This window comes from Dermacentor albipictus, chromosome 1 (assembly GCF_038994185.2).
Source record: "Dermacentor albipictus isolate Rhodes 1998 colony chromosome 1, USDA_Dalb.pri_finalv2, whole genome shotgun sequence".
In the NCBI taxonomy this organism is placed as follows: Eukaryota; Metazoa; Arthropoda; class Arachnida; order Ixodida; family Ixodidae; genus Dermacentor; species Dermacentor albipictus.
In genome coordinates, this window is record NC_091821.1 from 121922194 (window position 1) to 121947609 (window position 25416).

The window sequence follows — 25416 nt, forward strand, 5'->3', positions numbered from 1 at the left end:
CATGTCATTAATCAGGTTATCGAGAAATCTGTAGAGTACAATAAGCCTCTCTATATGACTTCCATAGATTACGAAAAAGCATTTGATTCAGTAGAGATACCAGCAGTCATGGAGGCATTGCGTAATCAAGGAGTACAGACTGCTTACGTAAATACCCTGGAGAATATCTACAGAGATTCCACACCCACCTTAATTCTACACTAGAAAAGCAGGAAGATACCTATGAAGAAAGGGGTCAGACAGGGAGACAATCTCTCCAGTGCTGTTCCCTGCGTGCTTGGAAGAAGTATTCAAGCTATTAAACTGGGAAGGTTTAGGAGTAAGGATCGACGGTGAATACCTCAGCAACCTTTGGTTTGCCGATGACATTGTTCTATTCAGCAACATTGCGGACGAGTTACAACAAATGATTGAGAACCTTAACAGGGAGAGTGTAAGAGTGGGGTTGAAGATTAATATGCAGAAGACAAAGATAATGATAAATAACCGGGCAAGGGAACAAGAGTTCAAGATTGCAAGTCAGCCTCTAGAGTCTGTGAAGGAGTACGTTTACCTAGGTCAACTAATCACAGGGAACCCTGACCATGAGAAGGAAATTCACAGAAGAATAAAAATGGGTTGGATTGCATACAGCAGACATCGTGAGCTCCTGACTGGGAGCTTACCGTTATCATTGAAAAGGAAAGTATACAGTGAGTGCATGTTACCGGTGCTGACATGTCGGGCAGAGACTTGGAGACTGACAAAGAAGCTTGAGAACAAGTGAAAGACTGGGCAAAGAGCAATGGAATGAAGAAATGCTAGCCATAACTTTAAGAGACAGAAAGAGAGCGGTTTGGATCAGAGAGAAAACGGGTATAGACGATATTCTAACAGATATTAAGAGAAAAAGAATGGCGCTGGGCAGGTCATGTAATGCGCAGATTAGATAACTGTTGGACCATTAGGGTGACAGAATGGGTACCAAGAGGAGGGGAAGCGCAGTAGAGGATGGCAGAAGACAGGGTGGTGCGACGAAATTAGGAAATTTGCGGGTGCTAGTTGGAATCGGTTGGCGCAGAACAGAGGTAATTGGAGATCGCAGGGAGAGGCCTTCGTCCTGCACAGGACATAAATAGACTGATGATGGTGATGATGAGAAAGATTTGTTGCTGTTGTTGAAAAGCACTGTGTATGTGTGTGTGTACCAATGTACTTCAAATACCTTTTTGCAATTCCTACTCGTGTTCAGTTTTTGGGAGCAAGGAACCACTGTTGGTACATCGCACACATGTCAAAGTATGCTGCGTCCTCTCTGAGGGAAGACATAATACTGCAGCTGTTACAGTAGTAATGACAATAGGTAGCTTCAGATTTTGCTTAGCTGCACATGCCATACACAGAAACCACTCTTTGTCATAAGGTTTTGCATCGGAGAGCACTGGAGTGCTGACGATTTTTGACATGTTCAGCAGTTTGAGCAGCTTTGATTTGTGCACTTCATGACCAAAATACTTACATATCTGCTGGCCATTTCCAGTCAGACATACATAGTGGAAGCAATCCCATTAAGCGATAACTAACTTTTCTGTAGCTTCTGCTGTGACAGAAGCTTAGTGTTCTGGTCCTTTACATTGCATTGTTCTAAAGCCAACATCATCTCCCATATGTACAAGTGTGCTACTGAAAAAAAAAAAAAAAACGGAATTTCACCAAAGCTTAGGCATGGTATTAAGAAGTGCAGTTGCATATTGCAACATGCACCTCTCTGAATTGCACGTTGCCAGCCTTAGCTGTGGGGAGGTTCTGCTTTCTCTCAGCTCTTATGTCCTATGGAACTCCTGTGGGCTGCTAAATCAAAAGCAATATAAATTTTACGAACATGCAGGATGATATACGTTCAACACACAATTGCACATCTTTTTTATTTGTAGCTCGGTGCTCAAGAAGTGTGAATAGTTATTTAGCTTGCACATGTTTTGTCACAGAAGTAAAAATTTTGGGTCAATGCTTATGTCGGTTAAAAAAAATGCAGAAATGAAATTTCAAATGGAAGCAGAACTTTTATACGTAATGAATTTTGTGTTCACAGAGTGCATGCATTGCTGGTTTTGGATCATTGATAGATTTTGCTGCTGGTTATCTTTAGCAGTTTTGCTACAATTCTAGTTTTGCTTATGGTTTTGTTTGTCTGTGTTGTTTCAGTGCTACGGTAACAAACCTCCAGCAAAAAGTGGAGCAGCTACAGACAACCAATGCACTGATGAAAGAAGACTTGGCCATAAGCAAAAATCAGATACTCACTTTGGAGGAAGAAAATCGTGTCCTCAGAGAGCACCAGGACTCAATTGTCGAAGACCATCAGCGCAAGCTTCAGGTTGGTTGCATCTTTTCCATGCTTAGGGTCTTTCCCCCATCAGGTGAAGGTATAGACCCTAGTTCAGGGGTTGGGATATGATTCAAAAATATTGAATACCAGCCGAATATAATGTACTAAATATTTGTATTCGTTTGAATAATGAGTATTCAGAATTTTTCAAATATTCAGTGATAAGCCAAATATATTGTTGGAAGTGTGGAAGCAGACAGGATTCTTTGCATTTATTTCTGTCTAACCTGTAAATGTGTGTATTGCCATAGTATTGTGCTTTACATGCTCTGAATGTTGGAGAATTTAGTACAAAAGGTAGGCTCAGTTACTGGATGACCAAAATATGGAAAAAAGGCAACCTCTCAGTGGCAAGGGGCGCAGGTCTGCGATTAGCAAGGGTACAAATTAGCAGGTACAAATTAGCACAACGAGACGGATTGAGGCTGATTGTACAAAAAGAGTCCATCTGCAACAATAATGTTTTTCTAGGGAGTACAAGTCCATTGGGTGAATCCACTACAGTAATGCCCATCCCCACTAAGCGAACATGCCAGCTGCCTGCTTGGTGCTCATATGGCATTTCAATGCAGCAGTGTAGTCCCACAACTGCCATATATATATATATGGCAGTTATATATATATATATATATATATATATATATATATATATATATATATATATATATATATATATATATATATATATATATATAGGCAGTCCATGATGGTGGCAGCCACCCACTTCTCTTAAAACTGTTTACATTATTTCACAATTATTATTTCACAATAACCCCAGAGGTCCCTCTAGAGAGGGTATTACATGGGGTGAAGGTTACGTCATTGAGGCAAAGAACAGGGCATAAACGTAAATACAACACAAAAACAAAATTGGGATAAAATTAATTACGGTACACAAACGTAAAAACAGAAGAAATCAAATAAAATAGTTATCAGTACAGCAACATTAAATAATTTGCACAAACTATGACAGTGTCACGGAGACTGGTTATTGGCACTTGAAATAAAAATTTGTTTACAAATCAGAGAGTGAAACACTGTATATTAGGTATGCATGTTAGTGTGCAGAGCGTCTGAGAATTTCGAGGCATTTGTTTCCGGGTCAATGTGCGATGGCAGATTATTCCACTCTATCGCGGTGCGAGGTTTAAATGACTGATCAAATGCGAGGGAACTACACATGATGTATTTGACTTTGCAAGAATGATTGTGACACGGAAAAAGGGCTGAGGGTTCACACATGAACTCATTATGAAGTGATACGTGATAGTGAAGCTTATGGAATAGTCTTAAACGAGATATATTACGATGAAGGGATAAGGCTTCAAGCTCGGTGCGATTTTTTAATGCTGTTACACTGGTTTGTTGTGAATAATCTGAAAAGATGAAGCCTACATAACCTTCGTTCGTTCCTCTTATTCTTGAATCCTGGTTTGTTGTGAATAATCTGAAAAGATGAAGCCTACATAGCCTTCGTTTGTTCCTCTTATTTTTGAATCCAAGGCTTGGAAAGAACCTTTTTGTGTTTGCATTCCTTCTTGTTTGAGGGTTATTTCAATATATTGTATCATTTGTCTAATGCATACTTGTGCGTGGTTCCATCCTCTTCCCATGAAACACCTTCTAGCTTATTTTGCCCATCCATCTTCGGGTTTGTGACATAATGAGTGCCGTAGCGGTGTAAAACGCACAGTTGTTTTTTATGTGAAAGCGTCACATGGACCATTCAGTGAAAAAGCCGGCATCTGTAGTCTGTAGCTGCGAAAGGGCACCCAAAGTCCCATTGGCTGCAACGCTACATCTCGAGCGCGCCTTGATGAAGCAGAGCGGGCGAAAGGGAACAGCTGCTCTTGTAGTAGCGCGCCAGGTGTTGCGTGAGGGGAGAGGGCATAGCAGTTATGCCACTACTGTTCCCTCTCACTCTCGGAAGCCAGCGTGCAATGTGTATCTCTCCCTCACCCCCACTGGGCTTAGCTGCTCCACGCGCCTGACGGCCTTGGTGGGCACTGCTGCTTCCTCAGTTTCTCGTCTTGCAGGACGTCGGTGGCATGCAGCGTTAACATCGCAGGCTGCTGCTGCTTTCTGGCTCAGGCAGCACGTGCTGCTACAGTACATTACTCACAGCGCAATATTCGGACCGCTCAGCAGCATTCAATTGGACATTAATGCTTTTGCATTCACAACTTGTAAGTGCTTAGGTGTCCTCGGATTTTTTCTTGTAGATCAGTATGCATTAGTTTAGCTTTAAAGCAGGCTAATATAAGTCGGGCCTTTAGGTAAAAAGTTTCTGAGAGATACATCCAACGTAACTAAAAACCTTTAATGAATGTTCTCATCATCACACACACGGTAAGCTTATATGTGGTTGAAAAATGTTGTATATTCTTATGTAATACCTGTCACACAGGCACCCGCAAGCTCCATTGACATGAAACTCCCTAATGGAGATTTATGGCAATGGAGCTGCGGCTGTGCTACACGGCAAATTGCGAGCTTTTGACAGGGGCCGCACGGGGCAGAAACGGCGCTGCTGCGCTTAGTTTCGTGTACAACTGCTCACATATACAGTCGCCATTAAAGGTAGTTTTTTTTTTTTTTAGTGCAGTATGTAGTCTAATAATATCACAGCGAGAGAGTATGCACTGGGTTGCTGCAAGACTTGTTTTCCAAGCATAGTGAAGTTGAAAGCGATGTTGACCACACTGCGCTCTTGCTTTCGTGCGTGGGCAACGTGGCTCTAGTTGTTCAACTGGTGCGCTTCAAGTTGTGATTCTGTGCTGTGTAATCGTGCGCGTGCTCATCTACTTCCAGATGAGTGACGAAGCGGATAAACAAACGAAATGGCGGAACAACATTTTTCCATGCGGCATGGTGAAGCATTGGTGTAGAGGGTACAGGCACTATTTCCTTAAAAACAAATTAAAAACTCCCATTACCTGGCGTGTAAACCAAGGCAGAAAATAATAATAATAATAATGCTAAAATTTGTAATTGAGCCACTTATGACGTTTTTATTAGCGTGGTTTTCATCGCAGGTGCAGCTATCTGGGAATGAGAGTTCTCCATCCAGCCGTAATGGTCATTGCCGAACTCCCATTGCCAAAATCTCCATTTAACTCTCTTGGCGTAAAGATGAAGGAGCTAAATGGAGTTTGCAGGTGCCCTTGGGACAGGGGTATAAGGGCCACACTTTTTTCGTTAAGCGTATTGGTGTTTGGCCAGGTGATGGATCTTTCACCACCTACTCGCTTACTTTTCTGTGATTATGTAAAGCACAATACTTGCAATTTTCTTTCTAACATTTATCTTGAACTTTGAACTGTAATGATGTAAGACATGAAAGGCAGAAGTACAATGGCAATGAGTGTGCACATTGCCTGTTTAGTGAGGCTTATGTTACAGTGAACAAGTCACTGCAGTTCATGAGGACCATGAAGATTGATTGTCTATTTCATCTTTTACTCATATGTGAACAGAATGCAAAGGCTGACATGTGTGCTGAGAGGGAAACACTGCAGGCGAACCAAGCTGGTCTGGACTCGCTGTACACAGAGGTCCGGAGGCAGTTATCTGAGGAAGTGGACAGGAGACAGGTAAGTTCCTGATGTGGCATTGTAGTACAGTCGAAACCTGCGATAACAAAATCCCATGACAATGAAATTCCCGGCAAACGGCCATAGGATTCGATGCATTTCGTTCTTCTCGACAACGAACTGTTGATGTACTGCAACCCCGTATCAACGAAATTTGCTGGAATGTAACCCCCGCATATTACTTACTCGCGGAAGGTTAGCAAGCTCCAAAATGTGCTCAAATGTGATTTCTTTACACTAGAATTGCATAAAATAGCACCCCATTACACTTGCATGGGCACCGCCATTTTTGTTTACAAAAATAACCAAGTGCCAGAAGCAATCGCGTGTGATGTAAACACATCATGGCCACCACCTTGTTTGTTGATCGCCCGTTTGAAGTCGCACGCATGTTGCTACAGACATGTGACAACAGTTTTTTGCACACGTAGTGCAGTGCATAATGTGCGCCATGGTATGAAAAATGCAGCAAAAACAAGGAAGTCCACGTCCCACCGCCGCGGAATTATTTATGGTGCTTGAGATGGCAGTCGCAGCATGGAGTGCCATGCATTGGGCCGTGATTGAGCGATCGTCCGCGAATACGCATCCCTTGCTTCAAAGATGCTGGTGATGGTGCCACCCGAGAGAGATTGCGTGCGGGTTCAGCGCCGGATGTAGATTTGCACGAAAGGGCCATAATCTTGATCGATTGTCTTCGGATATACGAGATACGATCACTTTCGTGCTCGGAAGTGGACACGTCGGTGCCTGCGGAGGATGGTTACTGGAGAAATGCTGCTGCATATGTGGAGTGCTGCTGTTCTGCATCCATTGCTGAATTAGATAAAATCTCGAAAAAGTGATCGTAGCTTGGAAAGCAATTGACCTAGAATACTGCTCCACGGCAGTGCTGCCACTGCTGATTGGTGCATGCGGCGCACTTTGGACTGTCGGTAATGCAATTCTGTAAACTTGAGCAAGCTTGCCAAAGCAGGCAAACGGAATTTTGACAGTAAAGTTTCATCTTGCGATGCATTACCCATCTATGCTGTCTCATTTCGCTACAAAATTCTCGCGAAAGCAAATTTTTTTCCGTTCCCTGCCGATTTCGTTATTGCAAGGTTCACTTGTAATGCATTGCATCCTTAGATATAGCTGCCGAAAGGTAGCTGGGAAATCTTTTCGAGTAACTATCATCAGCAAAAGCTTGTGAGCAGTATGAAAGCTATGGAGAAGAAAGAAATTCTTATTACCTGGTCATGCTATTTGAATTTGCATAGTGCACTACAATGGTTACATAAGCACACATGCTAACTAGTTTCAGGGTGCTTGACTTGCCTGCAAGGAAAAAAATATTTTTCACGTCTACTGTGGTCTATAAACATCTATAGACCATCCATGGGATCTTTTACAGCTGCTTGATCATGAAGGACAGTTGCCAGTACTCTTGCATCCATGATTTGTAATATCATTGTTTTGCCAGGCCTGTTACTGGAAATAACACAGCCTTTAAAATGTTAGAATATTTGCAACTATCTGTCTGGAACAGGGCTAACATGCTTGACATTAAATCTCTGTAAAAAAAAAGGAACCTTAAAGATGACGAAAACATTTATTGGTGGCGATTCTTTGTCCGCATTGCCACTTATAGGGGTCTTGAACCACCCCTCGAGCTTGGTGAAAACTGTTTGCGGATAGCATATGCAGCTGAGAACACCTCAGCCAAATTTTTCAATTGTGCATGGCACATGAAGCTCACAAGCGGAGCGCGAAGTCCCCCAAACACTGTCTTTTTAAACGAGGCCTCCTCCACACCTACTTCAAAGCTGCCGGTGGCTTGCATATGCCATCATAAGCAAGATTCCCTAAATGGCTATTATTGGCTGATAACTGACATCAATCAAGAAGAGCATTTGGATCAATTCGATTCTTCCTACTGCTACTGTGTATATTTATTGATGCAATTTAATAAACAGGCTGAAGCAAGCAAAAACTGGCATTTTGAATTTAAATAAGAATTGCATACTTCAGCAACCAGCTGACTATTGTCTGCTCACGCTCGACCACTGCCACCTGCATAGAAGGGCTTGTATGCAGCAGTCATCTCCTGCAGTGACTCCATCCACTCATTTACTGTCGAAACGTCCACAGAAGCGCTTTCTCCACAGGAGCGGCTGTACACAATCCTGTTTCGTTTTTTAAAGCGATCCAGCCACCTGTTCGATGCCTGGAAGTCGTCGATGCCCAGACACAATGCCACAAGGTCCGCTTTTTCTTTTAGAATGGCGCCATCAACGTTGATCGCAGAGCTCCATGCTTGATGCAGCCACTTGACAAGAACTTTTTCTAACTTCTCACGCTGTCCTTCTTTTTCCACTTTCTGCTTGAGCCCGAACTTGTTGGCATTCTGCAATATCACTGCGTTGTTTGCCAGGATTGTCTTAAGTGAAGATTCGGATATCTTAAGGTCCCGGGCAGTGCTGGCTTTCGTAGCTCCATGCCACTTTTCTGCTTCCTCGATAATATTCAGCCTATCGCCGAGTGACAGAACTGTCCGCTTTCGGGGCATCGTGCATCGCGTTGCTCCACACTACTCAAAATCTCTGCTGAACGCTGGTCACTAGGATTACGATGAAGAACACGTGCGATAAACCTAGGCCTCTCCGCACTACCTTGTTGGCGATCTGCTGCTGGGAAACTGGAAGGAGAGAAACTCTTCCCTAACGCGATGAGAGGCGACGCCACTGAGAAGAGAGGGAGAAAGTGATTGTGGTGAAGAAAAGGCGCTATTTCAGCACAGCGAGCGCCGCGGGTGGCTGATGGTGGGGGAGGGAGAAACGTGAGGGTCGTCAAATAACACTGGTCAGGCGTAAAATTGCGTCGGATAACCGGGGTTTTTAATGCATTGCTTTTATGGGGACTTCGCCGGGACTGCGCTAATCCGTCATAAAACCTGGGTCATCAAAAACTGGGGGACATGTAACCAGGGTTCCACTGTAATCACAGAATGGCCTCACTATTAAGGTGTGTCGTCCCATGAATCTCGTGCCGAAAAAAGTTTTCGAACCCTTTAACTAAAAGTAGGGTTATTGCACCGATACCTGGCTTTCTCTCTCTCTTTTCATCTCTGCTAGTGCACTGGAAGCTGCAGCACAGAGAAGCCGGGGGGCAAAGCCCTGGCCAATAGTTGACTCTCGCAGTGCTGAAAGGGCTCGTCGCAGTACCTCGTGGCACCCGCGGTAGACTACACTACGCCGCCTCCATCTCGGCGGCCTTGTGCACTGCAAAGACTAAATGATTTTTCTGTCTTTTTGAGGTCGCAGACATATACATTTCTTATTTATTTAACTCAATATTAGCAATTATGTCTTACTGAGAATGTTCTTGCGATTACGAAGTCGGCCAATAGCATTGGTGGACCAACTGTCTTCGATGACAACAATGCAGATGTGAGAGAAAGGGTCCGTTCACTGCTTTTGACAAAAGATTGTAAATTTCCTGCTGAATGCAGTTCAATAATACATTGCTCGCTTGTTCATAGGAGCGTCGTTAACAGATTGGCTAAGTATGTTACTTCTTCAAGTAGTGTTTCTCTTAGGAGAAAACTGAGAACAATAACGAAAGTGAAAGGATGGATCTTTCGGACTTGTAACTTGGTTTCCATCTTAATGAAGAAGTGACAAAAAGGAAGTAGACAAGATAGAAAGAAATGAAAAACATGGGTGCTACTCGCAACTAACAGTTTATTTCAAAAGGAAACAGAGTAAGTAGAAAACGACACTGAAAGGAGAACAACCACCCTCTCAAGTGTGCATCAGAAAACGGAAGTAACATACACGTGGCAACTGTGCAACCGTGCTCCCAAGTGCAGCACTCGGATGTGCTAGCTTATGCACTCATGGAAGTGAAACTGCACTCCTACTCTTAGGAACATCGCCAACTGATGCTCTTTTTGGAATGCCTTTAACGGGTTTTGCCACCTTTTCACAAGCTCTTGCATGTGATAACACCAGTAGGTTACCCTGGTTCTTTTAGTCTAGATACTTGCTTCTCAAAACTAAGTTGCACCCTGTGGTGGCATGGTTTAAATAAAGAAGAGTGTATGCAAGAAACACAAATACCACTTTTTGCTACTTTTAAATGATCAGAAGAAAATCTAAGTAAAGGCTTCTCTGCTCTAGGAGAATACTCCCAGGAAATGTGATCTAACTCAGGAAATAATATTCTGAAGTCCAAAAACTGTAGCTCATTTTCAGCAGGCAGTTCGCACGTGAAACTGAGACCTTCAGAACATTCCCTGAACACCTGTAACGTATCAACGACTCTTCTTTGTACATCATCGGTTTTCACAATATAACAAGAAAATTGCCAACATATCGCACAGCCTTAACAACCAAGTCACTGATGTTCTTTTGAATTGTTCTGTCCACATAAACCAAAATAATGTACAATACAAACTCCTGATTTCTGTAAAAATAGTTTTTCCTTCCCACCCTACATACATGGAGTTTAAAAAAAATGAAAGAATTTCCACAAAACATTAAACAAAAACAGGACACTTATTAATAAACAATTGTTCATCATTACCTTTGGTTATACATTGCTTGACAAACTGCATCAACTTTTTATGAGGTAGGCAGTAGTACAAGTCCTGTTAGGAGGTGAAAAATCGGCCCAGGGTAGCATAATAAACAAAATGTAATTGTGGCCTTTTCAAGCTCTGCCTGTGTTCCCCGCATGCAGAGCAAAGGAGGTGCCAATAGGGTGCCAATGTTCCAGTGGATACACATTACAATAGCGGCACACAGTTATCCCATACTTTACAGGGAATATTCAAAGATATACATACTTACTTCCCCTGTTCTATAGTTGCCAAGAATTCAAAATACTATCCGTGTTTGGTATGAAGGGGCTTAACTGTAGGAGACAAGTTTACACAGACTAATTCGTTGATTTAAATGCAAACCAAACATGTGCTCCACGAGGGCCATATGCAGTTTTTATTCAAATAACTCCTTGCATTGGTTGCACATATTAATTTAGCATAATCATTGTTTTTTCCCACTTAGGATGTGTGCTTGTTTCTTCCAGGAAGCAGAGATGGCATTGAAATTGCTTGAAAAGGACATCCATGAAAAGCAGGACAGCATAGTGAGCCTACGCAGGCAACTGGAGGATATCAAAGCTATTAACCTCCAATTGTTCAACAAGCTTCAGGTAAACAAAGCTTCAGTTATTTTAAGAGATGAAGGAAGACTTTAGTACCAGTTGTCCAAACTGCTGCTTCTAGTACTACTATAATAGTTGAACCTTGCATCTGTGTGCAATCAGCAATTTTACTTATTCAGATTAAATGACATGTCACCAAATAATGAGTTAAATCACAAATGATTATTTCCTTTAAATTTCTTTATCTAGGATTGTGAGTCCTCGCTAAAGGCAAAAACAGAGCAAACTGCAAAGCTGGAGCAAAAGGTGGCACAATTGACTGCAAGCCTAAAAGACGCCGAGACGAAGTAAGTTGCAGCCTTTCTGTGAGAAATCAATGGGTGGCTGTGGGCTTTTTTTTTTTGCTTATTTGATGCTGCTAGCTGGCGGCATACCCTCGAATGACTTCTTGGGAACAGTACATTGACAAATTTGTGTCTTTATTCTACCAAAAAGGCACTCGGGCTTGCATTTTACCAACCATGTGATTGCTACTTCTATACCCTGGCAGCTTTGACTGCTATGGGCAGTATGTGCCATATAAAGTGTATTCATGAACACATATAGCTAGCACTTTATTTGGTTTGACATTACTGTTCATTGCTTTGGTGTTTGATCTACACACTATCAAAGTTGCTTACTTGTGATCCTGAAGTTCATGTTGCTATGGGTGGCCAGCAAATGTACTTTGTTAGCTATAGTGATATGGAGTCCCTCGTGTACTGTTCACTTGGTGATCCATATTGTGCCTGTTAAAAAGAAAAAAAAAACTGCTGCAAGGCACTAGCACATGCTATAGAAGATTTACTATGATGGTAGCAGCCTTATCACACGTCCTCTGTGCCTCAAGTGGTGGTGCAATCGCTGCAGTTGACAGCTGGGTGATCCTTCAATGACAGTAGCTGCTTTGAATGTTCATATTAGTTGTTTTGCTGGTTGGCACTTTGTTCACTGTGTAAAGGTTTGCCATGTTTTATCGTTTGTCCTTTCTGTGACAGTGGTCTTTTTTTCTCTTGCTTGCAATTCTATTCTTGTTTCCCTCATTCATGAAGGGTATGTTATAATGGAAATTTGTTGCTGTCGTCATTTATGAGTGCTGTGCATACATTTCTATCTTGGATGCAAAAGTGAGTGTCAGTGCAATGTACTGTATAGCAGTGCAAATCTATTGCTTTTGTTTCACATGTAAAAAAGTGCCATATTTTATTTCCTGCTGAATGTGTGAATGAAATTGATGTGTGTAAGGGGTGCTAACAGCATCAGAACAAGAAATGTTTCAAAGTGTGTGCCTGCTAAAACTTTGTGTGTGCAAGTTCTACATTTATCCTGGTTTCCGAAGTATCGATTTGCTGCAGTGGAGGTTTCTACTGTACATATGAAAAGCCAATAAACAAAGCTGCATTGCGCTTCTGTGTGCTTTGCTGTGAAAACTATCATGGCACCTGTCGGCAGCTTATATGTATGCACAAATTCTGAGGTGTTAATAAGGCATTATCCAGAATATCAGGAACATTTTGATCTCATAAGCTATGCTTACTATAAAGTCCTATTAGTATTCATATTATTTCCTCATACTTTGGAGAAAGCCAGTGTTATCAATAATTAATTTTGCTTAAGATGTCTGTGGGGCTTTTATTTTCCCCCCTTTGTTTGTATGGGCTATTAAAATAAAATTACATGGTCAATGCCCTTGACAGCTTGCACTGCTGTCAGAGCTGGTACTATATAGCATGATCATCTGCATGCAAGATGCATAGATAAACACAAACTCACCATCCTGTAAGTAGTGGAAGAGGGAGGGGGGCGCCCTGCCATATTTTCGAATTTTCCTCCTTGGATGATTTGCTTCTATAGTGTGACAAGTGATCATGCCAGGCCCGAGTTTCAATCTAGCTTGAGAGCTTATGCCACTTGTGAAAATCTCATATCAGTGCAATTAGTGTGAAAATGCATAGATAGGCATGGCAACGCAGATTGCGAGAACAAATGACCACTTGATGGTGCAGCTTCCTTGACTGCTTCTAAGGCAGTACATTGTCCAATCATGGAGCATTGGAATTGTACTGCAACAGTAATGTGGCTCTCCCACTAAATTACATGATTTTGTACTGAGCAGCAACTACAGTTGCATGTCACTGAGCATTGTGGTATCTTAGTTCAAATGTACATTTCTACAACATGGCAGACAAAATAGTTGAGATTACAGTTTGTGATTTCTCTGGTCGTATCTCGCAAGCACAATGTAGACATTTAATGCATATACATTCAAGACTATATATTGTCGCTGTGTCTAAGCAGGAAACAATTTGTCATTGTATGTGCTAGAACTTGATACAATAGAGACTTTTAGCTTGTACGCTATTCCGGTAAACGGGAGCGGTTTGGGCGGATTACCGGATGGTCGGGGCGTAAACGTGAGTGGTGAAGCCGCCTGGTGTTGTAGAGCTCAACCAGACAAACGCATAGCTAAAACTGCAGTAACTCACCATATCCTGCTTCGCCACTCGTGCAAATTTTTGGCAGCGGCGTAATTGTGAACACGATTACGCCACTGTCGAAAATTTACGCCAGCAGCTAAGCAGAATACAGTAATTAGCTCTGTCTTTGTGTGGTTGAGCTTTGCGCCACCAATCTGGCCGCTCACCCCGCTAAACCGGAAAACCGCCCACGCTTGCCTGAATACCGGACATGCTAAAAGTCTCTAATAAATAGCCAGTATTAGTGCTCCTTACAAGCTACATATACTGAAACCCATTTATAATAGAGAATAATTCCACAAACAGCAGTCGTTATAATCAGTAGTTCTTCATATCTGTGCCAATTGTTAAAAAGGCATGAAAAGCAAAGAGAATGAAGCTCGTTGTAACAAGTCACTTTTTTTATTGGAAGAACTGAGTGAAGGCTGCTTCCTTCCATAATGCAGTGCCTTGGTCTTGGCTGGATTGCTTAGAAGGTTCCGATACTATACTCTATAAAATTAGAGGTGAACATGCGAGCTTATGCTACTGGGCATTCACATCTGTCACCAACACCTCGTTTTACCCTCCATCAGCAAAACAAGGCATGGACTTCTTTAGATACCTGTGGTTTGAGAATACGAATGCATGCCCTGTCATGTTACACAACAGTTTTTCAGCCCTTGTGTTGGCAAATGTGCTCACAGACATGCATTCATTTGACAAGTGGCCTGTGCTGTACTGAGTCAATCACCGCACACTTGTGTGTCAACTGCTTGAACAGCTGCGAGATTAGTCTTAATATACACAGCGTCAGCCCCTATCCTCTAATGCGGTAACGGAGTGTGAAACTGATGTGGCCTGGATATACCAAATGGTGAATAAATGCGTAGCTCCAGTGAGAGATACTGCATCTCCATCTCCATTTTGCTGTGAGGAGGTCATTGATGCGATAAGCGAATAAACCTTGAATCTAGATGACCATGTGAGCAATATGGCTTGCATTGGCAGGAGAGTGTTCTTTAGTAAAGATTGAAAGCAGACTAATTCATATAACATAATTACTTGACTTGAAGAACAAGGCAGGGACAGGAGGACAGGCACAGATTGTGTATTTCATTATCCCCCCCCCACACACACACACGCAGAGGGAGAGAAGCAGATGGACAGTGAGAAAGAGCAAGCAATATAGCACTTCATTCACAACAAAGCACTACTGCACTACACATGTAGCACCATGCTCTAGAAAGAATAATTCTTTTTTAAGTTGATGAGCGTGCTGACATACTGATTGTGCCATACATCGTCTTACTTTCATATATCACACAATCAATTAACACTTGGATGGAATGTCCTGTTTTCAGATTTAAAAATTTCTCAAGGCTGTGCTCTAACAAATTCCGTCGAAATATAAGAGCAGTGTAAGGAGAAGCATCACATTTTCAGTGTCTTCTGTGTTAAAGAGAGTATGTACTGGGTGTCCCAACTATCATGCACCAGGATTTTAAAATAGGCAAATGTCACGTAGCTGGGCAGAACCAAGGTAATGTTGTTTGCCATCGCTTGGAGATACTTGGATTATACTTACCTAATTTTAGAATACTTAGATGCTTGCCTAATTACATAATTAGTCTTAATTAATTAACCAATCAACTTTGCAAATATTATAATTAGATGCAAATTTTCATTGAGAAAATTGTAGAGCACCATGAAAAACTCCTGATACAGCTTTCTGTTGCTCAATATGTGCTACATAAAAGTGTTTTTCCAAATGTGAAAGAAGCCTGCGAATACACGCAAAGTGCCTCGAGTGGCCAGACGGGCAGCAAATTTGCGTCTATTCATGGGCTTCTTTCATGTGCCAATTCAAACTTTTCAATTCAGCAGTAATTGATGAGTAATTATGTGATTAGGCAGAATACAAAAGATAATCTGAGTATCTCCAAGCGATGGCAAACAGCATTACCTTGGCTCTGTCCAGCTATGGGGTGTTTGCATACTTTTAAGTCTTGGTGCATGATAGTTGGGACACCCTGTATATTCCCTTATCGTATGTCACATACATTGGTCAGACGGGTCATTGCTACAATATTCAGCTACACGAGCATGTGGACAATGTCTTGATGGTCATTTGTGGTGGCCACTGTCACACGTGCAGCTGTAGGCAGGAGTTTAAAGGGGGATGCAGGCCTAAAATCAAAATTTTCGCCATAAAAATGCATTTTATAATTTTATTTATTTTGGATTCCTAGATGTATGAAGAAGCTCATTGCCAAGTTTGGTTGCAATATGCACCACAGAAAAGAAGAAAATCAATTCTCTTCTAGAGATGGTGGCGCGCACTCGCCATAGAAAGCGCCCACGATCGCTGTATTCAAGCTACGGCCACAAAGTGGGCAAGAAGCTAAACACTGAGTAAATGCCCACATTAAAAAGTTTATTTTTGCCACTTTTTAATCATGGGAGACCTTTCATCGAGAGTACAGCAAACCTCAGAGTAAAAAATAAAAAAGAAAGGAATAATTCTTGCTGCGGGACCCTTGTCTACGAGCATAGACAAGGGCGCTGCACAGCTCTAAAGCTGAAGAAAAAGTGTGGAGACAACTTGAAGCAATTTTTGCAGAGCAGGTTCGAATTGAAGAAGAGGGTCAAGCTTATAAAGCAGGGCACTTTTATTAATAATTTTTAATAATTCTTTGTCTTAAGATAGTGTTTTCTGAAATCTTTGAGCTCATTTTTCTCACTTTGCACTTTTAATTTAAGCCGAACAAAACCTTTAGGAAAACTATCATTTCCAAACTGCTTCACCAAAAGGTGCTTGCAAGGCGGCTTCTAGACTGAAATTTGGCAGGAACATGATGAGGTACTTTTTAAATCCCTAAATATTCTCCAACACAAAGAATTTTCAGACGTCTGACGTATAACGGCAAAAAAAAATTAACTTCGTTTTTAGAGTTATGACATTTTTACAGAAATGACAAAGAATACATGAACGCAGCTGGCCTTGTCCTGCACTATGAAACATATAGAAGGCGTCTAATCACAAATGTTTAATATATCTTCATTATTTTTGAAATGTTAGTGATAAGCTGACACACCTGATTGTTTAATATTACAGCTGTAAGTCTTTTTTCTTTTCGTGCTAGGGTGCTGAAGTTTAGATGACAAGAAGGTAAACCATCCCTGAAATTTTTATTATAATTGGTGTAGCAGTTCAAAAGTTGACAATTCACAAATCTCAAAGTGCAAACAATCAGTGTGTCAGCATGTCGTCACTTCATCTGCTTCAAGAAGATATCTTTCCTAGGTCTGGGTGCAGTTCAGTAGTGCCTCGTTGTACAAGTCGTGATTGTTGTTATCTTGCATGTTTAGTATTTTTGCTTTGTTTCTTTCTGTTCTCTGTATTTTGTCTAACAGGTCGAGCAATTTTAAATTACTTCAAGGCATTGTGTCAATGTTTACAAACTTTTGGCTTAGCATTACAAGTAAAGCGATTGTCTCCTTCCTGAAGCCTGCACTAAGTGATAAGGTATTTAGATAAGCCTTTTCCTAGTCTTATCCTACTGAAGGCCATCTAGCCTGAAAGTAGGGCTGAAAGTTGTGAGCCATGTTCCTTAAATTTATAAGGAATACACCTTCCTAGTCAAAAATACAGTAAAGCCTACATATAACAGAGTTACTTGCAGTTGAAAGCTTTGTTCAATAAATTTTTCGTAAAAGGGAGCTTTTAATGTTGCAGCAGTAAAAAAAAAAGGCTGCAAAAGATTTGCAAACACTTCTGGTGATTAAAAGCTTGTCTGTAAGCATTTAGGAACAAAATGTTCTAAAAGTACAGGAAATGATTGCACAATCAAACACGCCAGTTGCAATTTAGCATGTTGCTAGTTATATACATAGCACTGGCCCATTATTGCCACTGCTGGTGCCCGTGCGAACTGTGCAATCAGTTGGCCAACCCAGAATGTCATGCTAGCACAACACCTACTAGCATACGATTTCTCTAAAATTTTTCCTACCAGATATATCCTCTGGTTAACCACCCTGTCTTTTCTTTCCTTTGTTTTTATTTTTTTCTCGCTCTCTCCATCCAGGGCTTAAGGTCTCTTCACTGAAAGGGGGGCCCTCATAGGATGGCAACCAGTATAGCATGCACACACTCACATACGGTTATATATATATATATATATATATATATATATATATATATATATATATATATATATATATATATGCACACACACATGCACACACACATACGGTGTTCCAACTATCATGCACCAAGATTTAAACATATGCAAACGCCAGTGGCTGGACAGAACCAAGGTAATGTTATTTGCCATCGCTTGGAGATACTGAGATTATTTTTCGCATTCTGCTTAATTACATAATTACCCTTAATTAATTAAATTATCAAATAATATAATTATATGAGAAGTGTCACTGAGAATATTGTAGAGCAACATGAACAACTCCCGATACAATTTTCTGTTGCTCAATATGTACTACATAAAAGCGTTTTTCCAAGCAAGAAAGAAGCCCGTGAATACACGCTAAATTGCCGCGTGACTGGCCGCTTGAAGCATAAGCTTTGTGTGTATTCGCAGGCTTCTTTTTTAAGATCATGCTGCATGATAGTTGGGACACCCCGTATAAGTGAAGCGTTTAATCACAGGATCAGACAGTTAAACGAGTCAAAGAATAGAAGCACATAATGATTTAGTGACAATTAAATCACTAATTGAAAGATTGGAGAGTTAGAATTGCCCTTCACAAGGCACTGTTGGTAATAAAATAACCTCCAGCACTTGTCTAGTGGGTGCCGCAGTGCTACAGTTGACCTGCCGAGGGGGTGGGGCACGAGCCCCTTCTTAAAAAATGGAGGGGGGGGGGGGCGGGCCCTCCTGACCTTATGCATTGTCTCTCTCACTATTGAATGTTTCACAAACAGTTAGCTACTCCATCTTGTCAAGCTGTGTGTAAGCAAAATTCAGTATTGTTGGCTTTTGTTTATACCTGCAATGTAAAGTACCTACCATCAAAAAAAAAAAAATCTGCTGCAGCTTTTTTTTTTGCTGATCGTCATGCTACCATGTTGGAAGTCAATATAAGTCACTAGATACAAGCGCAGTAGCCGGGGTGAAAACGGCCCGCGATTGCTTCCTAACGCTAAGAATTTAGGCGTAGCGTTAGGACTAGCAATAACTGTATGGTTGTTTTCGAGTAATGCACGAACTTGTTGCAACATTGTTGTGCACAAACTAAATTATACAGCCGTACACGACAAGCATGGTTGGAACGACAGGAAGTTGAGCTAGTTGGACGGGATTTATCTTAGAAAAAAATTCACCGACGATTACAATACTCCCTAATGCGACATTTCGTGACATATTAGCTGGCGCGGACAATCTGTCTTGCGCCGCGCGTTGCAAACGGAGCTAAGTGTGGCGCGACTGCCTCGCTAAGCTGGAGATCGCCATAGCCAGCGCGTGGGTGACGCGTGGGCGCGATTCACAACAGCCGCCGCCCGCAGTCCTCCCATACGACGCGCGCTACTCTACGACGCGCCATCTCGTAGCAATCGTCGCCGCACTATGCTCTCCTTTATGGTGGCTTTATCTTCTCGTGCTTTCGCCATACCCTCCTCCGGTTTCCGCCTCGTGGTTCCGCTGCACCCTCCTCTCGGCTTTCCTCATCGCCTCTTTCATCCCCCGTTGCGCTGCGCGTTCGCTTTCATCCTTCGCTACGTTCGTTCGTTTGTTTACGCCGAGGCATAACGCCGGCGCTCGCCGCAGGTACGGGTGCCTAGGAGCTGCGCTTTAATAATGTCGCAGTTTTGCCCGAAAGGCGAAGCATCGATTGCGATAGCCAATTAGTGCACAGCTATACGAAGTAAGGATAGTAGCTTTATCGGCCGTATAAGCTTGTAAACATTCGTTTACTGACTAAATTAGCAAGCATGGTGTCGCGTGCGCACATGCAAACATGGACACATATTACTCGATGACCGCGGACACTCGCTGTCAAAACGCTGGCGCGAGGAAGAGCGGCAGCAGCAGTGAGCGAATCGCCCTCCGTGCTGCCTCTCGTTTCAGTGCGAACTAAGCTGCGAGAACACAGCGCACGCGAAGCTATCAGACCTCGACGTGCCTAGACTCTGTACTCACCGCAGATGGCTTTCTAGATGGGGCCGGCGCGGCCGCGCTCAGCCGCGCCATATGCAGACGCCGCCGGAGTGAACCACCAGTGCTGCCTTGCGCGCGATGGAAGACGGCGCGCTTCTGCGCCGTCCGTCCTTGCGCGCGCGAGATCGAGCCACCCTCGTTATTGGCTCACACTCGCATACTTTCACTCGAATCCAGAGCATACAGCGTGCGGCCACGATGTTACCGCACTTGGACTTTGTACAGACCGTCAAGGCGGCGGCGGAAATGCGCTTGGAGTGTCCATATAGTTGCTATCGCAATGATGATGATGACAAGACGTATTTATTGAGGGATGACTTGAAGGTCTATAATGTGGAATAGGAAGAGGAGGGGGTATCGAAAAAAAAAAAAAGGCGTATCAGTAGGCGTATGGAGAAACCGGAGAAACCGTCTAACCGTTCATTGCACTGTCGCATTGTAAATGCCCTCCAAAATTTGATGACGGAACAGTTTTATGCAGGCATAGGAACGAATAAGCGCGTCTTATGGTCGATGCTTGGCATACTAATAATAGTGGAAGTGCGTGTGTTAGTCAGCCTTCCATATAAAGATGAAGTATCGGATCTGAACCGTTATCTTTCGCGTAGGCCCACGCGAGTCCGATTGGCGATTATCGCTGCCTCTCCTGAGCTTACGCAGATAAGTCTGACGGGTGGCGTCGCCATTCCTGAGTATGCGCAGATAAATTTTGTGTCCGTCTTTGCCGTCACTGCGCGACTTTTCATTTGATAGTCAGCGCAAGGTCGACCTACGTGTTGTCCGTTTTCCTCTTCTTGTGTCCTAGTCTGTTCGCTTAATTTTTTTCTTACATTAAGCATAGTTGCGTGCTTGCCCTGCTGTGTTTGTATATGGATTTCGTTTAAGCAGAACGATAACAAGCGCTGTTGCCACTTGTTGGCACACGCTGCATTCTGGCGTGACGCGTTTTTTTTGTTTTTTTTTGCGCTAGAACATACTGTGTAGTCTGACATTTTTATGAATTGCTTCATTCAATTGTAACGACCATCGCGATTAAATACATCTTGTCGCGCCACAAATGCCAGAGGTCTCCTTCTCGCCCTGCGGCAACGCTGCTTTCGTTATGCCTCTCTGCTCTGGTAAAACATCGAAACCTTGGACGACAAAACTTTACATCCAACAAAGTTTTTAGCTTTGCTGTTAACTTAAAATGAGTTTTGACTTCAGACTACATAATAAAGTCTGAAAAGGATCACGCATTGAAGGCAGAACCTGCCACGCTTACACCATGCAAACATGTGTAATGTCCTTTTCGAATCGTTTTCTGAAACAGAAGCATACGAAATGCAAGCACATGGGAACAAAAAAAAAACTAAATAATCGCTCTATTGTATTTATTTTTACTTATGCTTATTAACTTTGTCACGCCCATCGCCATTCAGCGAGGCACCACTATAACTGAGCAGCCCGGCAACTTCCAACCCGCGCTGTGTATGACTTGCGACAACACCGTTTGCCACTCAGCCAGCTATACACTGTTGTAACCTGCCAAGCCAGCAATGAGTCGATGAGAATGTGCGATGACGCCAACCTACAGGTTATGATGCAAAGCCAAGTCGTTTTGTTCAACGACCAGCAATTGTGCTTGCCACGATCGCCCCCACCGAGTTCTCATTTTGTTTTACAGGCACAAGTTCGTCCACTAAATAGTTTGTTCCGTTGTGTTAATCGTGAATTTTCTGCTTGTATGTCTGACGCCACTTCCACGTGACAGTAAAGTGAGTTTTGAGCTATATGGCTGCTTTAAAAAAGGTTGCGAACACGTCTCCAAGCAATAGCAGGCATCTGGCAGACGTCGTAGGGCCGGGCTCCGAGATCATTTTGACCACCCGAAGGTATTTAATGTCTACTGATATCGTTATAATATTGTTACGGTGAAGTGAAGGAAGACGTTGAGTTGGACTAGAGAAAGACGAAGTCTGGCGGTTGCCTGCACGCCATATCCATCATTTGTAAATATAAGTTATTTTACACTCGTGGGCCTGCTTTCTTCCCGCAACATTTTGGTGGAAGGTGCGGGGTACCACCACGGAACTTCGCAGCGGACGTCATCTACCTGCTGCCACAATGGCAAATCAACCGACACAAGCGACAACGCCTCGGCAGCCCGTGCCCACGGTCATCCTCACTCACCCACGGGACCCGGGAACATTTTGTGGCACGGACAACGTCGACGTCGAGGACTGGCTTACGATGTACGAGCGAGTGTGCGACAACAACAGGTGGGATCCTACAATGATGCTTGCAAACGTAATATTTTATCTGAAGGGAACTGCGAAGCAATGGTATGACACACATGAAGCTGACCTAACGAGCTGGGATGTTTGCAAAGAAAAAATGCGAGACCTGTTCGGCAGACCTGTCGGTCGTCAGCTGGCAGCTAAAAAAGAACTTGCGTGCCGCGCTCAGACGTCCACAGAATCCTATGTCGTGTACATACAGGATGTGCTGGCCCTCTGTCGCAAGGCTGATGACAACATGACCGAGGCAGACAAGATTGGCCATATATTGAAAGGTATTGCAGACGATGCCTTCAATCTCTTGATGTGTAAGGATTGTGCCACTGTGGATGCAATTATTAAGGAGTGCCGGCGCTTCGAACAAGCGAAGGGCCGCCGCGTCACTCAAACTTTCGACCGGTTGCCCAATACCGCCGCGACATCTTCTTGCGAAGACCCGCCGCGGTTCGTTCAGCCCGCAGGACCGGAAGAAATAACGCGCATCGTTCGCCGTGAGCTTGAGGCCATGGCCCCGGCTCCCGTTCGTTCAGACTGTCGGGAAAGCGTACCCGCTATCTCCCTTATACAAGCGGTCGTTCGGGAGGAAATAGCAAGTTTGGGCATTCCATCTCTCTGCTCAGTCCGCCATACCAACACCTACCAAATTTCTCCGACCGCTCGCTCCCGGACGCAAAGCTTTCCACCACTCCGCCGCAACCCAGCTGAATGGCGCACAGCGGATGATAAACCCATCTGTTTTAATTGTTCCGGTATTGGACACATCGCCCGTCATTGCCGCAACCACTGGTCGTCGCCTCCTCGGTGGTCGTCTCCGAGTCACTACAGCCAAGTACCCGACAATCGCACTTTCTCGCCCTATACGCCGACTAGGAACATCAACGCCGACAGTGCTCCACCAAGATCCAGCCGATCCCCGTCTCCGCAAGGTCGTAGGTCCCGTTCGCCTCTCGTTCATCGCTCTTCGTCCCCTTCTGCAACCGGTCGCTTCGCTTCGGGAAACTAGGCGGTGCAGCTCCCGGAGGTGAAGCTGCAACTCCGACCCGGCCCACAAATCCTCTATTGACCCTGCCTACATGTGGAAACCTGCTGGACATTGAAGTCGATGGCGTTCCTGTTAGATCTCTCGTTGATACAGGAGCGCAGCTTTCAGTTATGAGCGCTGCTCTCCGCCGCCGGCTCAAAAAGGTTCTGACCCCCGCCGTACCGTGCACCGTGCGAGTCGCCGATGGGAGTACGTCACCTGTCCTTGGAATGTGCACAGCACGTGTGACCATTGGGGGCCATTATACCGTTGTTCTATTTATCGTCCTTGAACACTGCCCACACGACCTAATTCTCGGCCTCGACTTCCTTTCGAAACACTCTGCCCAAATTGACTGCTCCGCAGGTGTTGTACAGTTGGACCTGCCGCTTCCTGCCGACGCAACCACTTGTGCTCCACACCGCTTATGTGCTGCTGAATTTGCAAGGCTGTCTCCACAGGCTGCTACAAATGTCCTGCTGACGCCCTGTCCTCCCGTACCTGATGGCGAGTACGTCCTGTCGCCGCTTACTGACGTGGTTTTGTCGCGTAATATTGCCCTACCGAGCACCTTAATTCGGATCCGCGAAAACTGCGCTCGCGTGCCCATCCTCAATTTTGGGTTCTCGTCACATGTTTTGCCACACGGTATCGCCATAGCGCATATCACTCCTTTGGAAGAATTTCAGATTTCTTTTTTGACCTCTGAATCCTTCCTCAGTACGAACGGACCTTTGTCATCCACTCCTTCGTACTCGACGCCTGCGGACGATGTTTCTAAGATGATCGCCCCCGACCTTCCTTCCGAGCAAACAACAGCTCTTCGTCATCTCCTGTCATCTTATCGGGACATCTTTGATTTGGACGACCGTCCACTTGGCCAGACATCTGTTGTCACGCATCGCATCAACACCGGTGACGCCAGCCCCATTCATAGACGGCCATATCGTGTCTCGGCAACAGAAAGGGCCATCATACAGAAAGAAGTAGACAGGATGATGGACAAGGACATCATTGAACCCTCCAGTAGCCCGTGGGCATCACCGGTTGTCTTAGTAAAGAAAAAAGATAACTCGTGGCGCTTCTGCGTTGACTACCGTCACCTCAACCGGATAACAAAGAAGGATGTTTATCCCTTGCCTCGCATTGATGACGCTCTTGACTGCCTTCACGGATCCCAATACTTTTCATCAATTGACCTCCGCTCCGGCTATTGGCAGATTAGCGTCGATGAGATGGACCGCGAGAAAACCGCCTTTGTCACACCGGACGGTCTGTACCAATTTAAAGTCATGCCCTTTGGATTATGCAATGCGCCAGCTACATTCGAGCGCATGATGGACTCTCTCTTGCGCGGCTTGAAGTGGTCTACATGCCTGTGTTACCTCGACGATGTGATTGTGTTTTCGCCGAACTTTGAGAGCCACCTGCGGCGCCTCACAACCATACTCTCCGTGTTTCGCAGGGCTGGCCTTCAGCTAAACTCCTCCAAGTGCCATTTCGGTCGCCGTGAAATTAACATGCTTGGTCATCTCGTCAACGCCGCCGGAATCCAACCTGATCCACAGAAAGTTCACGCCGTGCGAAATTTTCCTGTACCTTGTTCAACGAACGATGTCCGTAGTTTTCTGGGCTTATGCTCTTATTTTCGGCGATTTGTGAAAAATTTTGCGGACATCGCTCACCCTCTCACTGACCTTCTTACGAAAGACGCCTCTTTCTCTTGGGGCCCGCTACAGGAGAAAGCCTTCTCTACCCTGATTGAGCGGCTTACCACTTCCCCGATTCTCTCCCACTTTGACCCTTCTGCGCCCACTGAAGTACGAACTGACGCGAGTGGTCATGGCATCGGCGCTGTCCTCGCTCAGCGTCAACAGGGCCAAGACCGTGTCATCGCTTACGCTAGCCGCCGCCTTTCCACGCCCGAGCGAAATTACTCCATTACTGAGAGAGAATGTCTCGCGCTCGTATGGGCGGTCGCGAAATTTCGCCCGTACCTTTTCGGTCGGAGCTTCTGCGTTGTCACCGACCATCACGCCCTCTGCTGGCTCTCCTCTTTGAAGGACCCAACTGGACGCCTTGCACGTTGGGCATTGCGCCTACAAGAATATACATTTTCTATTATATATAAGTCAGGACGCCTGCATAAAGACGCTGACTGCCTGTCCCGCAATCCCGTGGATCAACCGGACGATACCGATGCAGACTCGGACATCAGTATTCTGTCCCTCTCCGGCTTCCTCCACATTGGCGACGAGCAGCGCAAGGATCCTGTTCTTCGAACACTTATGGACCGCCTAAGCTCCTCGCCCAATGACCCGTCCCTT

General features: G+C 44.1%; 1 protein-coding gene across 3 annotated transcripts in view; it reads left to right on the forward strand.

Annotated features, from left to right (window-relative positions):
* The window catches only part of LOC135904821 (RUN and FYVE domain-containing protein 2), a 116904-nt gene that overhangs the window by 46740 nt on the left and 44748 nt on the right, over positions 1-25416 (forward strand). For all 3 annotated transcript variants that reach the window (XM_065435804.1, XM_065435805.1, XM_065435802.2), the window contains 4 exons: positions 2185-2356; positions 5845-5961; positions 11035-11160; positions 11362-11459. In XM_065435804.1, coding sequence (XP_065291876.1) covers positions 2185-2356; positions 5845-5961; positions 11035-11160; positions 11362-11459 — 513 coding nt within the window. The remainder of the gene's footprint in view (positions 1-2184; positions 2357-5844; positions 5962-11034; positions 11161-11361; positions 11460-25416) is intronic.